This window comes from Dermacentor albipictus, chromosome 3 (genome assembly GCF_038994185.2).
Source record: "Dermacentor albipictus isolate Rhodes 1998 colony chromosome 3, USDA_Dalb.pri_finalv2, whole genome shotgun sequence".
Classification (NCBI taxonomy): Eukaryota; Metazoa; Arthropoda; class Arachnida; order Ixodida; family Ixodidae; genus Dermacentor; species Dermacentor albipictus.
Window position 1 is genome coordinate 48,022,504 of NC_091823.1, and position 14,201 is coordinate 48,036,704.

The window sequence follows — 14,201 nt, forward strand, 5'->3', positions numbered from 1 at the left end:
AGGAGATTCTCTGTTATAACTGATGGTAATATTTCTGGGTGCTTGGTGCTATAAAGGAACAATGGTCGACAAATGCGTCCTGCGTGTGTTTCCTCAAGATGAAGAACTGCAACCTAGGCTGCTGGGAATAAAAGCGTAGTATAAATAAGCGAAGAACGAGTGCGGGGAAATCAGAACGGGCTTTACTCAAAGCACGAATTGCGAAAGAAATCTTAGACGTAATTGATGCGATGAGTTCATAAAATTTCAGGTTTGAATCAATGGTAACTCGGAGAAATTAGCCTTTTTCAGAAGGGCGAAAACGATGCGTGTCAACACAAAGAACTGAATAATTTTCTGTCGGGATTGAAATATAACGGTACCTTAATGCTGGGTAATTGCTACTTGGTTATTACGACACCGTTAAACAATACTAGTAACATCATTATTTTGTTCTTCAGCTACGTTTTGCAACTGCATCGTCTGTTTATAAGATGCATATAGAGAAATTTGGTCAGTCATTAATGTATGGTAAAAGAAAGCAATGGAACTGAAAGAGAACCTTGGGGAATGCCTTGATTAATTATCTCTGAGTTAAAAAAAATCAGCAACTCGTAAAACCTGTCATCTGTTTCAGAGGCAATTGCATATGAGCTTTAGTGCAGGACCCTATATGCCGTATAAGGTACTAGTTTTGCGAAAAAAATTATGTGGTTGATCTTGTAAAAAGCTTACGAAATATCCACGAATATGGCATCGGCAGGAACCAATGTACCTATAGAATGTTTAAAATAGTCTATGAATTATATTATTGCAATATCTATGGAAAAGCTGAGCCTAAAACCACAATATGGTGTCAAAATATTATACTTGCTTAGATAATGCGTCAGCCGGGTAACCAACAGATTTCCCATTAGTTTGCTCAAAAAAGGAGGAATAGTTATTGGACGATAATTATTCGTTATTTCACAGTCAACTTTTCTTTAAACGAACTGTACCACTTTTACCTGTTTCAATTCACCTGGAATATTAGGCTAATTACATGAGTGATAGGAACATATTTCTCCGTCAATAGCTTTTATTTTGGAGGGATAAATATTGTGTAAGCAAACACTAGTGCATGTTAGATCTTGTATAACATTATGACCTTCGTGTGGAGTGTGGATTGTAGGTAAAATGAATATGGACACCGGGTGAGAGTATATGTAGGAGCAGAAGCAAACACCCTAGCTTTAAAAAAATGGTGGTAACTGCCTTAGCGGTGTCAGAGGCAGTCGTTAGATCACTTGTGCCAACTTTTGTAATCGGCGGCTCTGAAGATTTGTGATTTACAATGTCTTTTTTTTTTTATCTGCCAGTTCTCGAGGTTCTCATTTTCATTTTTTAGAATATGACTGTGATAATATCTATGCTTTGTGCCCCTTAGTATAGAAGAAAATGGGCTGGAATATATTTTAATCAACTGTTAAAGTGACAAGTTAATCGCCTACAAACTTACTCTTTCTCCGCATCTTATTTTTCTGGTTGCTGCACAGGAGACTGTTAGTGATCGACGGCTGTCTAGGAACATTCCTTGATTGCATCAGTGATTATGAATACTTCAGTTTTGTCCGCTTTAAGTCTAATTATTATTTGCAGTTAAGATAATTCTCATATCAGTTATTATTGCTGAGTTAGAGTCATAAGCTTGATACATTAGTTTGTCGTGTTTCTTTTTTAAATTCTGTTACATTCAATTCTTGCTGAAAATAATTTCCAACCTGACCAAAACGAATTCTCCATCCTCATGTATTTAGACAGCAGCTTCAAAGCTTAAGCTTCCTCTTAACCCAATATTTATGGCCCACAGTTGCTTACTTAGTATTACGACGCTTAATATTTCGAAATATGTTAAGAAGCTGCGGCATTTAAAACTGGACTTAAGAATCTAAACATGCGTAAGCGCCGAACTGAAGTGTTGGTAAACTGTCGTAGTCGACTTGGCCTTCAATCATATTAGTACCATCTCTTCTCATTGTGGCTTCACATTATTACCGGACATTTAAAGATCGCTTTCAAAGTTATTCTTGAATGGATTCATGCGTATCACGTTGGCTATCAGATTATCGAACCACTTACAAGATAACTTACTTTATTGATATTATTCTAGTGCACCCTGCTTTCAAGGTAGCTGTGTATTGTCACCTGATTAATGCATTACATAACTCAACTGCAAATTTGAGAAGAGTTAAAGGCAAAAGAGAAAAGCAAGGGACCAGCGATCTCAGGTTCTTACTAGTTAACTGCCTTAATGTTTGTGCTAGCAGACAGCGCAAACACGGAACACAGGACACAAAGACTACAATGTATCACATTATATGGCGCGCGCAATATAGTATACGTTGCATCGCATGGCGAAGTGAGTGGACGTAGGACGCAAATGCAACGCGGCGGTTTCTTTACCGCACGCCGTTCTGCGCAGACGTGCGTGCATGCGTGAGCATCCATGCAAGTTGCGCCCGCATAGCCGCGCAACACAGTGATGCAGCGTAGCAGACTTCAGCTAGCAGCATCTCATTAAGAAGAGTGCCTCCATTTCCTTATCCCTTTCCCTCGTTTCTTTTTTCCAGCTGGATTCACTAGCAAAGCAGCCAGCGCGATCGCCTGGATAGCGGGAGTTCTTATTCTCGTCGGCGTCGTCTGCGGCACAATAATATGTTTACGGTACGAAACAGCGACCGGGTTGTTCAACTTGTTGTATCGTTTCTCCCTTCCTATAGCAGTTTCAACACGGATCTCATTCGATGCTTTCACGCATCAGTCTATGATTTGAGGCAGCTTTTCCTGCTTTCGTTGTTTCACTCTTGTGACGCTTTATACCCTTGGCGGTTAGAACTCACCATCTAACTAACTAACTAACTAACTAACTAACTAACTAACTAACTAACTAACTAACTAACTAACTAACTAACTAACTAACTAACTAACTAACTAACTAACTAACTAACTAACTAATTAACTAACTAACTAACTAACTAACTAACAAACTAACTAACTAGCTAACCAACCAACTAACTAACTGACTAACTAACTAACTAACTATCTCACTAACTAATACCTCTGGTACACGGGCGACCTCAACTGCGGTTAACGCAACCATGGTTAGCGTGGTTACACGACAGGCGAAACTGCGGTTAGGCCGCTAACCGCGGTTGACCGCCAACCGAGACTGGCAACCTCGGTTTAGTGTAACCGACGTTTCGGAAACGGGCAAAATGGCGGACGGTACTTCTCCCGAGCGCAGCGCTGGCGCTTCCCAGACATCTTCCAAAAAGCGTATGATTTGGCCTGACGCGACAACTGAGGCACTGATACGCATTTGGGAAGATAATTTGTCTGCTCTGCGCTGAAGTAGTCGAAACGCGCGCCTCTACACAGAGGTGACGGCTACGCATAAATTTCAATATCTAAGAGCACCACCATCAAACAGGACGAGTGAGACACACACAAACGCTGTTTGTGTGTGTCTCACTTTCTTGTCCGGTTTGATGGCGCTGCTTTTAAACTTGTAAATTTAGTATTTTTATCGTGTACTTTTTTGTGATAATGTGTGCATTGTGAAACATTAATATACATTAACACCTGAAAGCACTGCCTTTCCTCCTTTTTATTCTTCTTTTTTTGTGTAAATGCAAACATATAGTTCCAAAGTGCATTCGGGTAAAGTTGTACTCTCTTTAATTACGTAACCAATGTTTATTAGTTGAAACATTCATTTGTTCATTAAGAATTTTTTTTAACCTTTTCGTTCAGTGGACCTAATTTTATTTTATATTTACCTATTTGTAACCCTTAATTCTGACTTTTTATATAGTTGTATGCCCACCAGGCATGCTCTAATCGAAAATTAATAACCTACCCGTGCGAAACGCAGTCTCGTTAAAACTGTGAAATATGACAATTGTATTGGTGAAAAATAACATCTTTATACCACTGTAATCAAATGTCGAAGAAAAATTATTCAAAATTAAGCCTGTACGCGAGAGATCACGCGACGCGTCATCAGACCATGAATCGTGATCGGGATAGCCCGTATAACTCTAGCGGACTACGGTTCGCGTTAACCACGGTAGAGCGAGTTAACCATGGTTTAGTTTAACCGCGGTTAAGCTGCCCGTGTAACTAGAGTCTAACAGTTAACTAACTAACTGGCTAACTAACGTACTAACAAACAAACTGACGAACTACCAAACTGATTAAATGATTAATCAATTATCAATCAATTCGTTATTAATTTATTTAGTATTTAATTGATTGATTGGTTGATTGATTAAGTACGCCATTAATTAATTGATTAATTATACAATTATTTAATTAATCGCTTTATTACATAATTAATTATTTATACTCATTATTTTTTACCCAATCAACTAACCAACTCACTCACTCGTTAACTAATAACTAACTAACTAACTAACTAAATAAATACGATCAGCATTTAACTACCTAACTAGGTGACCAATTATAACGAGAAGCTGACACAATAGGACGCACAGGATAACAGATGGAAAGAGACGTCTTAGCTGGAAGGGAAGAAGATTGACGGTGGTGGTGAATGCACGTTCTGTTCGCACCGCCGAGCGAACCTCCAGGCAGGCTTGCAAAAGTTGTCTTGAACTCGGCACGCGAACCGCCAAGTACGCAGCAACGAGACGTACATCGCCGGAATAAAACATATTTCAGTCAGGACAGTCACCTAACAACCACAGTTCCTGGCGCCAAGGAACTGTAGTTGGCGACGCGTCGGCGACGTAATCCGGTTAGCCCTGGTACTTCGGGATATACCGATGCCAATGGAGCTTTGAGGACTGTCGTTGCCGACCGCCATGATTTTCCCGTTTCTGCTGGCGCGGATGCCTGCGCGAGCCGACTCCAGCGCGCAGTTGAGGGCTGCCGCCAGCTTTCTGCTCCCCTTTCTGATTTATCATACGCTTCTTTTTTTCCCCGCTCTGTTCCTTCGCATCTTTTGCATCATCACATTTCCATCGCACCAAGTACCTCGCGTTCCCGTATAGAAATGCCCACTGTAACGAAAAACGAATCTGAAGTGCTATAACGTAAAGCTATTCCAAATTCACCTGTTCCATTTCCGCAACTTTCCCAAGAAAATTTTTGGGACACCCTTACTTGGCTTCGTCTGTTACGCAGCGTCAGGAAAAACGCGAACGCTCCTCATCTGATATGGTGCGTACACATAGATTATGCAGTGTCGAACCGAACAAAAGAAAAATAATTATTTTCAATTCAACGCCTTTTACCGTCAGCCCTCCTCAATGGGTCAAAAGCTTTCGGGCGCACTACCTGTCTGTCAAACGACGTCACAAAACTTGGAAAGCTCGCCACGTAAAAGTGACGTGCACGCATTGACGGCGCATTAGTATTGCCGAACAAAACTGATTTCTGCGCATAATACAAACTGCGCATAATAAAAATATTCGCCTGGCAGTATAACGTTTCCGAGCCTTCTCAGCGCGTGCACGACATCGCTCCGCCAAATTTTCTTGGCTGAGTGTCTGTTTTAGCTGCATTTTTAGCCTTCCGTTGCACGCCACCACGATTTTCTACGAGACACCGTTAGCTAAGCAACTAGAGGTGGGCCCATTGCAGACGCTGGCACTACTTCCTCATCAGGTTATCTACTTTCGCTACACTATCCCGGCCCCACCTAAACCCTCTCCACTTCTACATGCTCCTCGTCTCTGGTCAGCCAATTAAATAAGGAAAACCTGTCAAGTAAGGAAGGCAATGCCTATCGATTTGAAAGCAAAAAAATGTGACCAGCTATTGACGAGTAGAGCGTTTCACTGGCCTGTTCAAACAAAGCTGCGAGTCACCGCGGATGCTTGCTTCGGTGGTTACGTAAATTTGACGTCAGGAGATTAGGATAAATGCAGACTGGAATAGGTTTACGTTATAGGGCCCCAGAAGCCAAATTTTATGGCAACTTTTCATTCATAAAAAGTTCTTCTCGTGGACCAGCAGCCATCGTTAGCGACATCTATAGCGGTTATGTTTGACTGGTGCGTCTTCCTACAAAGTGTTAGGAGCCTACGGTCTGCTTTGCAAATATGACCTCGAAACCTGCGTTTAAAAAGCAATTCGCAGGTCAGAGTGCTTTGACAGTACATTAGCCAGCGACAAGCAGCTTCTGAGAACAAGAAATTGATGAGAGTTTCGCCCCGTAGCAAAATTTGCGTGCTATCTATTGTTTGCGAAAGCGTCATCAAAAAGTCGACGCTACTACTGAAGTCCATTAATTTTTGAGGCCAGTGTACAGACAATTACAGACGTTATAACGTCGCTTGCACGAAAGCAAGCATCACGATCACATCTGGAACAGCTTCGCTCAGTCAATAAAGCAATGTTTAAGTAATGGCATCCGCGCACGGCACACAGGGCGTCGCCACATGAGAACAGATTGGCTGTTTACTGTAGACCCATTACATGAGGGAGTTCTAAATTTAATAGTCACTATTTTTACATTGCTGACACGAAACAATAACGAGTTCTTTGGATCTCATTTAAGATAATGGTAGTAAGCAGCAATATATAGATGACTTCCATATTTAGGAATCCGCGATCATGGCTCCACCTTGACGTGTCACCGGTGTAATTAGAAATCTTTGCGTTGCCATAAGTTCTGTTTTCTTGGGGCAAATACAGCAGGAACTCCTAATTAACGTCTTACATTATTAAAGCAAGCGCGGCGTCACGTATATTGGGCATTAAATATTAAAAATAAGCCATAGTCAGCGCTTGTGATGCCTAGACTATCTTCGCCATGCTGCTCCATCCGCCCCTCCCCTCTCTTCCTCCTTTTTTTTATTTTGTGCGCTCAGCCGAGCGCTTTATTGCTTTTACATGTCTCCACATCTCACATGATTTATTATAAAAAAAACTTCAAACGCCGATTGCATACTTAAGCAGTGTCCGTCTGGTACTTGAGAATCTTTGAATTGTCTGCACTTCGTAATTTCTATTATAGAGGATTTTCAAGTCCCCTGTTGACGTAACATAGGCGTTGACTATATATTGTTCACGTACTGCTGTAGCATACAACCGCCACTCTCGCTATAGTGTGAGGCTAATAACATAAAACAGTACCATGACTCATGCATTGGTTTACTTACTTAACTTTTTCATCGCTATCTTCGTGATGAATGCACTCATCCTGAAGCACTTTAGTGCAACATAATGCAAGTTTACCCTACAGTTTTGCCCCGTTACGATTAAGCTGGTGACAACATATAATGCGCTTCTAATGTGTACGATACTATAATGTACGGTGCCGAAGTAAACAGGAATATACAGTGCACAATGTCATAAGCCTTGCACTCCATACCAGGTCTACTCTCTAAGTTAAGGGGCGCCTAAAACACCCCGCCCGTTTTTGCTTTTTTCCGCGTAGTAATATGTAGAATGTGATGTAACAAATGGCTATTTTCGACCCTTCACGCAGGAAACTTGTTGACAGGTATACTAAAGACGATTGCATGGGACCGACGTACCACAGTCAGTACTGGAGAGAGGATCGTCCTACGATATGGGACAGCACGAAGGCCATGGTGTCCGAGATGCGAGATAAGGTTAGAAATCTCGCTCGGCGACACCGAGATAACGACGCGCCAATGGTGCAAGAAACACGGGTTCACTATCCCAGCCAGATTAAGATCAATTCGCGGCGCGTCCGGCATACCACGGTGCAGGTCGACGTGCACCGCTCAGTGTCGCCCGAAGAAGACGCTCGCGACATGCGAACCAGCTTTCTACTGCCTCCGGAGGAGAGACCAGATCAGAACGATAAAGCCGACTTGTCTCCGACGTCTAGGGACTTCATGCTGAAAGAGGACCCGAGTGATTGTCAAGGAACGCCGATCCCCTCCGTTCAGCATGCGGAACACGTCGACAATGCCTCAGCCGTGGCTCGCAGTGAAGCCGTCAAGCAATCTCGCGACGCGCGGATAATCACGACGGATCAAGCTCGCGCGTCCGGTCAACACGTCTTCGACTCTGATTCAGACGCGGAGAGAATTATGAAGATGGTGCTTCATCAGTTGGGCATGGAAAGAAGTACCCTCGTTCAGAAATCAGCAAGCGAAGCTGCAATGGAGCCGGCTTCCAGAAAGGCGGTTGACGTGAAGCCTGCTGGCGGTGGGCCATTTTCTAGCGACCTTAGTGATTGCCGTGAAGAAACCGTGGTGGTTGATGCGCTCCCGATTAGTGGCATCGCCAGGTCGATTTACTCGAATACACTCCTGGCGCTACGAAACAAGCTCCTGTCAAGAGGTGGCCAGAGCTCTGATAACGTCGATGACGTGTCTTACGGGGATTCATGCAAGCCGTCAGAAGAAAAAGAGTCCGTCGAAAAGAGCGCAGACTTGTTCCTCGATGGCGGGCTATCGCACATAGACAAAGGGGGTGGAGAAGACAAGACTAAAGTTAGTTCCGATGTTCCGACCTGGCGTCGGGCCCCGAGTCCCGCAAAGGACAACGCCGCATCAAGGGAGACACTATTCTCGGTACGGCAACAACAGGCACCGCGAAAAGCGAATGCATTCTGCAGCGAGACAATGTCGGAGCAAAAAAATATGCCACCACTCACGGAGGCATCGTTGCTGGGCTCGCGCTTCGATACGGTGGTCGATTCTTACAAGAGTTTTGCATGCCCGGTGGACGCGTATCCTGTGATGCAGAACTGGACGCGGCCCCAGCGAACGTACCTGTTGAAGGACGACGACGAAGGGGAGTCGCCGTCCTACAACTCTTTCTCGGACACATCGCGATCACGCCTGTGGAAAACGCGCAAGTCGGCTGGTGCCCCGAGCATGTACTCGCAGAGTGCCGGTCGCTGTGGATCCGATAGGAAACACTCGAAGGCTTCAGAGAAATTCGGAAAGCCGGGGGACGCCTTCAAGAGCTTTGTCTCGTCCATTTATCCTCACTCGACGGTGCCGACGAGCACAAGAAGCGCGGGATGTTTTCGAACTGCCTGCAGCGAGATTCCTCAGCAACGTAGCCGCGGAGAGCAGCGGCGAGAGAACGTAGATGGTCCACTGGAGACGAGGAAAAATGCACGTGTCCACTACTATGACGGGAAACATGAGCACGGAGAGAACCCGAAGTCTAGTGGCGGTCCTGGTTTGATTATTCTGCCAGATAAGGCTCCCCGGCAGGCTGCTGAAAAGGTTGGACAGTCTGGCAGCATCGGTACGATAACAAAAAAGCGAAGTATACTCAAGAACGCAGGCTCAAACCTCGATCAAAAGAGAAATGCCAAAGGCATTCCGAAGTTGGAAGAACAAAAGCCGCTTTTGTTGAAGGGAGCACAGAAAAGCCTGATAAACAGTGGCCAAGCAAAACAAGCATCTTCTGCTTTAAACCAGCGGGTGCCGGCGGCACAACAAAAAGTTGAGCCTATGATGAAGCTGATGTGCAAGATCAATAATGCATCGGTCATTCGTAACCCTGCATGCACGGACGACTTTACTTCTATATCCATCGACTTAGAGGACAAGACGCGCGTTCAGAGAAGCCCGAATACTTCCCTGAGCAAAACCAGCAAGCACGCAAGACCTTCAAGCGAGTGCTCTAAAACAAGAAACAAAAACTCTTCCGGATCTCCGGATAGTTTCAAGGAAAAGAGACGCTCCTCTGCTGATCCATCAAGGAGTGATAGGTATAAACCAGTGCAGGTTAAAAGTTCAGCGGTGCCTGAATGCGGCATTGAAGTCAAGACTTTGGGATGTTCGCACAGGAGCGCGACAGTGACGTTCTCAGACGACGAGAAACCTTTTCTGACAACGTCTTCGCCAAGAGCTGCCCTTTTCAACAAGCTGAATCTTCCATTTGGTGTTCAAATTGGGGATGCAAAAAAGCAATGGGGCAAATCTCTTGATGGGCAAATAGGAAAAATGCAGGGAACGACAACCCATGGGCTCCCTGTTAATGTGGAAGGCAATATAATAAAGACAAAGGAAGCGGGACGTTATGCCACCATACCAGACGTGACCACTAAGCTTAACTTGGAGGGAAGTAATGAGTATGGACGGCAGCAACTACCTGCTGCTGATGACGAAATCAACTTCAACATCACTGATGAGGAGCTAATTCGTTGTATCAACAAGCTTGTAGGCTTTACCCCTACTGGAGACCAAAATGATGAAAGACAGTTTCCCAAAACGACCGCTGAACAAACGCCAGTTTCCGGTCATCAGCTGATGCAAGACACGCTTCTCCATGGCGAGGCAGTTTCAACTGAGGCGACTGACCGAAAAAGCATAATGATGGATGTGGAACGCTGCTCCAGTAGTCATCGCGATGCACTGAACAAACCTCTGGCTTCGCTCAGGCGGGGTGATCTTAAAGACATCCTGAAAGAGATTATTGAAGAAGAGTACTCGCACTTGCTGCATGCATCTGCTCAGCTCGCACGAGAATGTGTCACGGATACAAAAACCAGCGATCCTTTTCCTGGATGCGAAGAAAGTAATACCGACAACTCCTCTGAGTCGTCTACCGCAACTCTGAGCAGATCAAGTGTAAGAAATGCTGTGACGAAAAGAACCGCGCACACAGCGCCAGAAGGTGCTGTCACGCCCCAAGAATCGCATAGCGTCAACCGAACTTCCACGGCCCACTCAAGCACAGGAGAAACATCTCAGCAAAGCTATGCCAAGAGTTCAGAGACTGAGGAAGATACCACTCGTGGGAGCAGCGCTACCAGAGTTACGTCAACCAACGATGCTCTCGCTTCACGGGAGATCACGCAATCGATGGTTGGGAACATGATTCCAGATCCAGCATATGGACATGCCACTTCATTTATACGTCTCACTTATGGGAACAAGAAAGAATTACTTGTAGAGCAACATCTGGACGCTGTTTCAGAGGACACGTCTTCTGACGGCTATCGCTTGGAATGCGGACAGCCTGCTCGCCTTGATGTTGCTTCAAATGCAATCTTCAGTCATACAAGTGATGGTACGGTCCAGAGCTCCGATGTGGACTTGTTTTCTGTCGAACAGGGTCCTGTGCATGACGTGCTAAGCGATGACAGACTAGGGATCCGGCTGCTATCTGACATATCCATAGAAAGCTCATCTACATCCAAGCCTCCTTTAGTTGACGAGCCGTCCTTCGTGCGATTTACTGGTGATCATCTCACCCAGCCGCAGGATCCCCTAACACAGTTCGTTGTAAGTGAGGAGCGGGAGCAAGCGACAGCAATTGTGAATCCTGGCAAACATCGCGGCAGCTGGAGCCGTCCAGTTTACGGAACACTGCAAGATGCCGAAGCCATTATGTTCTCTTATACAGAAGAAATAGTGCCACTCCCGGAGGTGAAACCATCAATAGAAGCCTCCGTTTCAGCGAGCAATGCGAGTTTGGCGAAATCACAAGAAGGCTTGAAGCCCTTCCCGCAGTCTGGACTTTTCAACAGATCAGACAGCTACGTTCCTTTCGGAAACTGGTCCTACAATTCCCACATTCAAGAGACGGACAATGCAGCAAACGGACAACCGACGAGCGTAGGCCGTTGCTTGCTCTCAGTAAGAGCAGGCGATGAGTCAGAACAAGAACTGCTACGAAAGGTACAGGTTGCACAATTCCCGAAAGCGGCTTCTTTTCATGGATTTTTTGCCAAGCATAGTGATAACGGTGCTACCAAGACCGAAGCGAAACAGAGGACTAAGTCTCACACGGACTACTGGCTGAAGACGGTGTCTTTGTTCCAAGAGGTGACGACAGACCAGATGAGCAGTTCAGGCGACACTTGTACAGACGCGTCCGGAACGAACACTATCTTTGAGCCCGAGCAGATAGAGGCGCTAGAGCGAGCCAAGCTAAGAAAAGAGGTACTGAGCCAGCTTCCATATCAAAAGGATGAGGTGAATCCACTTTTGGAGACATTCCTTAGGTTGCAAAACGAAGCTTACGACTCGACACCTAGGCCGTCTACTACATGCGCCAGCGATACCCACACGGGAAGAACGCCTTCCGAAGTGAAGAACGAATGCATTGGCTCAGGCGCTGCGTTCGACACTTCTTTCGGCGACTACAGTTTGCTGACTCGCTACCTCGCCACCTGCTGCCCTACCGTTCAGTGCGCCGCGGAAGTACTGTGTGACGTCGTTCAAAAAGACACGTTGAAATCGGAAAGGCATTCTGCTGATTTGGAGGAACCTGCTTGTTGTCAGCTAGCTTCTCCTGACCAAGAGCGCCGTACGCGATCCCGCTCGCCAGAGTCGTACTCTCCCAACGTGGAAACGGGCGGCAACCAGGCTAGTTATGAAGACAGCTCCACCGCGAGCTTTTCCGAAGAAAAGAGGGTCAAGATGAGGCGCAAAACGGCGCCCTACCGAACGCCCTTCCCACTCTGTAGCAGCTCGAGGTCGACGGCCGCATTCAGGTACAACACGAAGGCGATCAAGAAAAACTGGAGCCAGAGGATGGCCTCGGCGTTCGTGCCCACCGACGCGGAAAGAGATGAGGATCGCACCGCGCGCTTCGTAGCGGAGCAGGCGCACGTCAGCAGACCGGTGAGATCCGAGACTGCGGCCCTACGCGAGCGCGAGGAAGACGTGCCCAAGAGGTCTCCAAGCGCCGTGGTGAATCCCGATGCTGGAAGCTTCTGGAATTACAAGTCGTGTCAAGTACAGCAGTGGCTGAACCAGGCAGCACAGTACTTCACGAACTACGAGGAAGGCATGCCGGCAAATCCTCCTCAAGGCACTGCGAACGAGCCAGCAGAGTCGTCGACATCTTCCGAGTATTACGAAGCTGAGCCGACAACCGACGCTTTCCTGCCTTCGAGCCAGCAAGGAACGACTGATGACCCAAGCAACTGGTGCTGACTACAGCTGAAGCGCAGCTCCGGCAGCTTTTTTTTTTGTACTTGCACACACACGCTTACTGTCAAACCTTCAATAAAGACACGCTTTGCTTAATTTCTTGTCACCGCTCAGTATTTCTTCAGCGCAGCTTTCTTGGTTTGTCACAATTCCATTTAGATTGTAACCAGCTTGGCAAGTATGTTCAGATATACGTTCTCAGATCCATACCACGTCGTCAACAGTGACGTATCCAGAAATTTCGTTCTGGGGGAGGGTGTCTCACGTTACAGCTCGGCCTCCTCCTTATAGAATTTGTCGATGGATCAAGTCCCTCGTGGGAGACGCCCGCTGCACGCTGGCGCGCGTTCTGGAGGAATTTAACTAAAGTTTAGCCAATCCAAATACATGAATAATAACTGCATTGCCATAACCAAAGCTGATACAAACGAATTATTGAACGCTACGCACTGTGAAGACCAGCAAAAATATGCATTTTTTGATAATAGAATATACTCGTATGCCCCAAAAATTGGGCCCGAAGTAACTGATATCAATGCTTCCATGTTTTTGTCTATTTAATAAGTAAAGAAAATATAACACGAACTTAGAAATATATCAGTTCGAAACAAAGCAGTGCATGCTGCTTTTTATTTATTTATTTATTTATTTATTTACTTACATACCTACAGCGCCCAATGTTGGGCATTAGAGTAGGGGGAAGGAGTATACAAATGATGGAAATACAGATGATTGATGTTACAAAAGGATAGATCTAATACACAATACAACAAAATATTGATATTGAAAACACAGTACTTAACACAACATTACACTAGAGGTTATTATGAAATACAATATAAATACACTTTAGTACATAATACGACGCAATGATAATATTAATAATAACTATAATTAGAATAATGTAATGAAAAAAAAGAACAGCGAGTAAGGCAAAAAGCCGCGGACAGGAAAGGTTAATCTCCTATTCTGTCCGAAGCGAAAAACATTTTAGAACTAAAGATATAAATGTTACGACAACAAAGTTACGAACACAGATGGCGTTGCTGTAACAATTTCGAGCGGCAGTTTATTCCAATCATGTACAGTTTTTGGAAAGAAGGAATGCTTATACAGGTTGATACGGCATTTGTACTCTTGCACCTTTAGCGAATGATCTGTTCTAGGCGATATGTAGCTTGGGTTCTTTATGTATGTGTCCCTGCACAAACCAGTCTTGCCTGTGTAAATATTGAAGAAAAGTTTAAGCCGCAAATATTTCCGTCGGTTCTCGAGAAGTGGCCATCCCAAGTTAACACGTATTTGTGATGAGCTCTGAGTGAAATCATAATT

General features: G+C 45.1%; 1 protein-coding gene across 10 annotated transcripts in view; it reads left to right on the plus strand.

Annotated features, from left to right (window-relative positions):
• Window positions 1–12,965, plus strand: part of LOC135898145 (microtubule-associated protein futsch-like) — a 397,845-nt gene extending 384,880 nt beyond the window's left edge. For all 10 annotated transcript variants that reach the window (XM_065426913.1, XM_065426907.1, XM_065426915.1 and 7 more), the window contains 2 exons: window positions 2,589–2,682; window positions 7,478–12,965. In XM_065426913.1, coding sequence (XP_065282985.1) covers window positions 2,589–2,682; window positions 7,478–12,872 — 5,489 coding nt within the window. In that variant the 3' untranslated portion in view covers window positions 12,873–12,965. The remainder of the gene's footprint in view (window positions 1–2,588; window positions 2,683–7,477) is intronic.
• The last annotated feature ends 1,236 nt before the right edge of the window (window positions 12,966–14,201 follow it).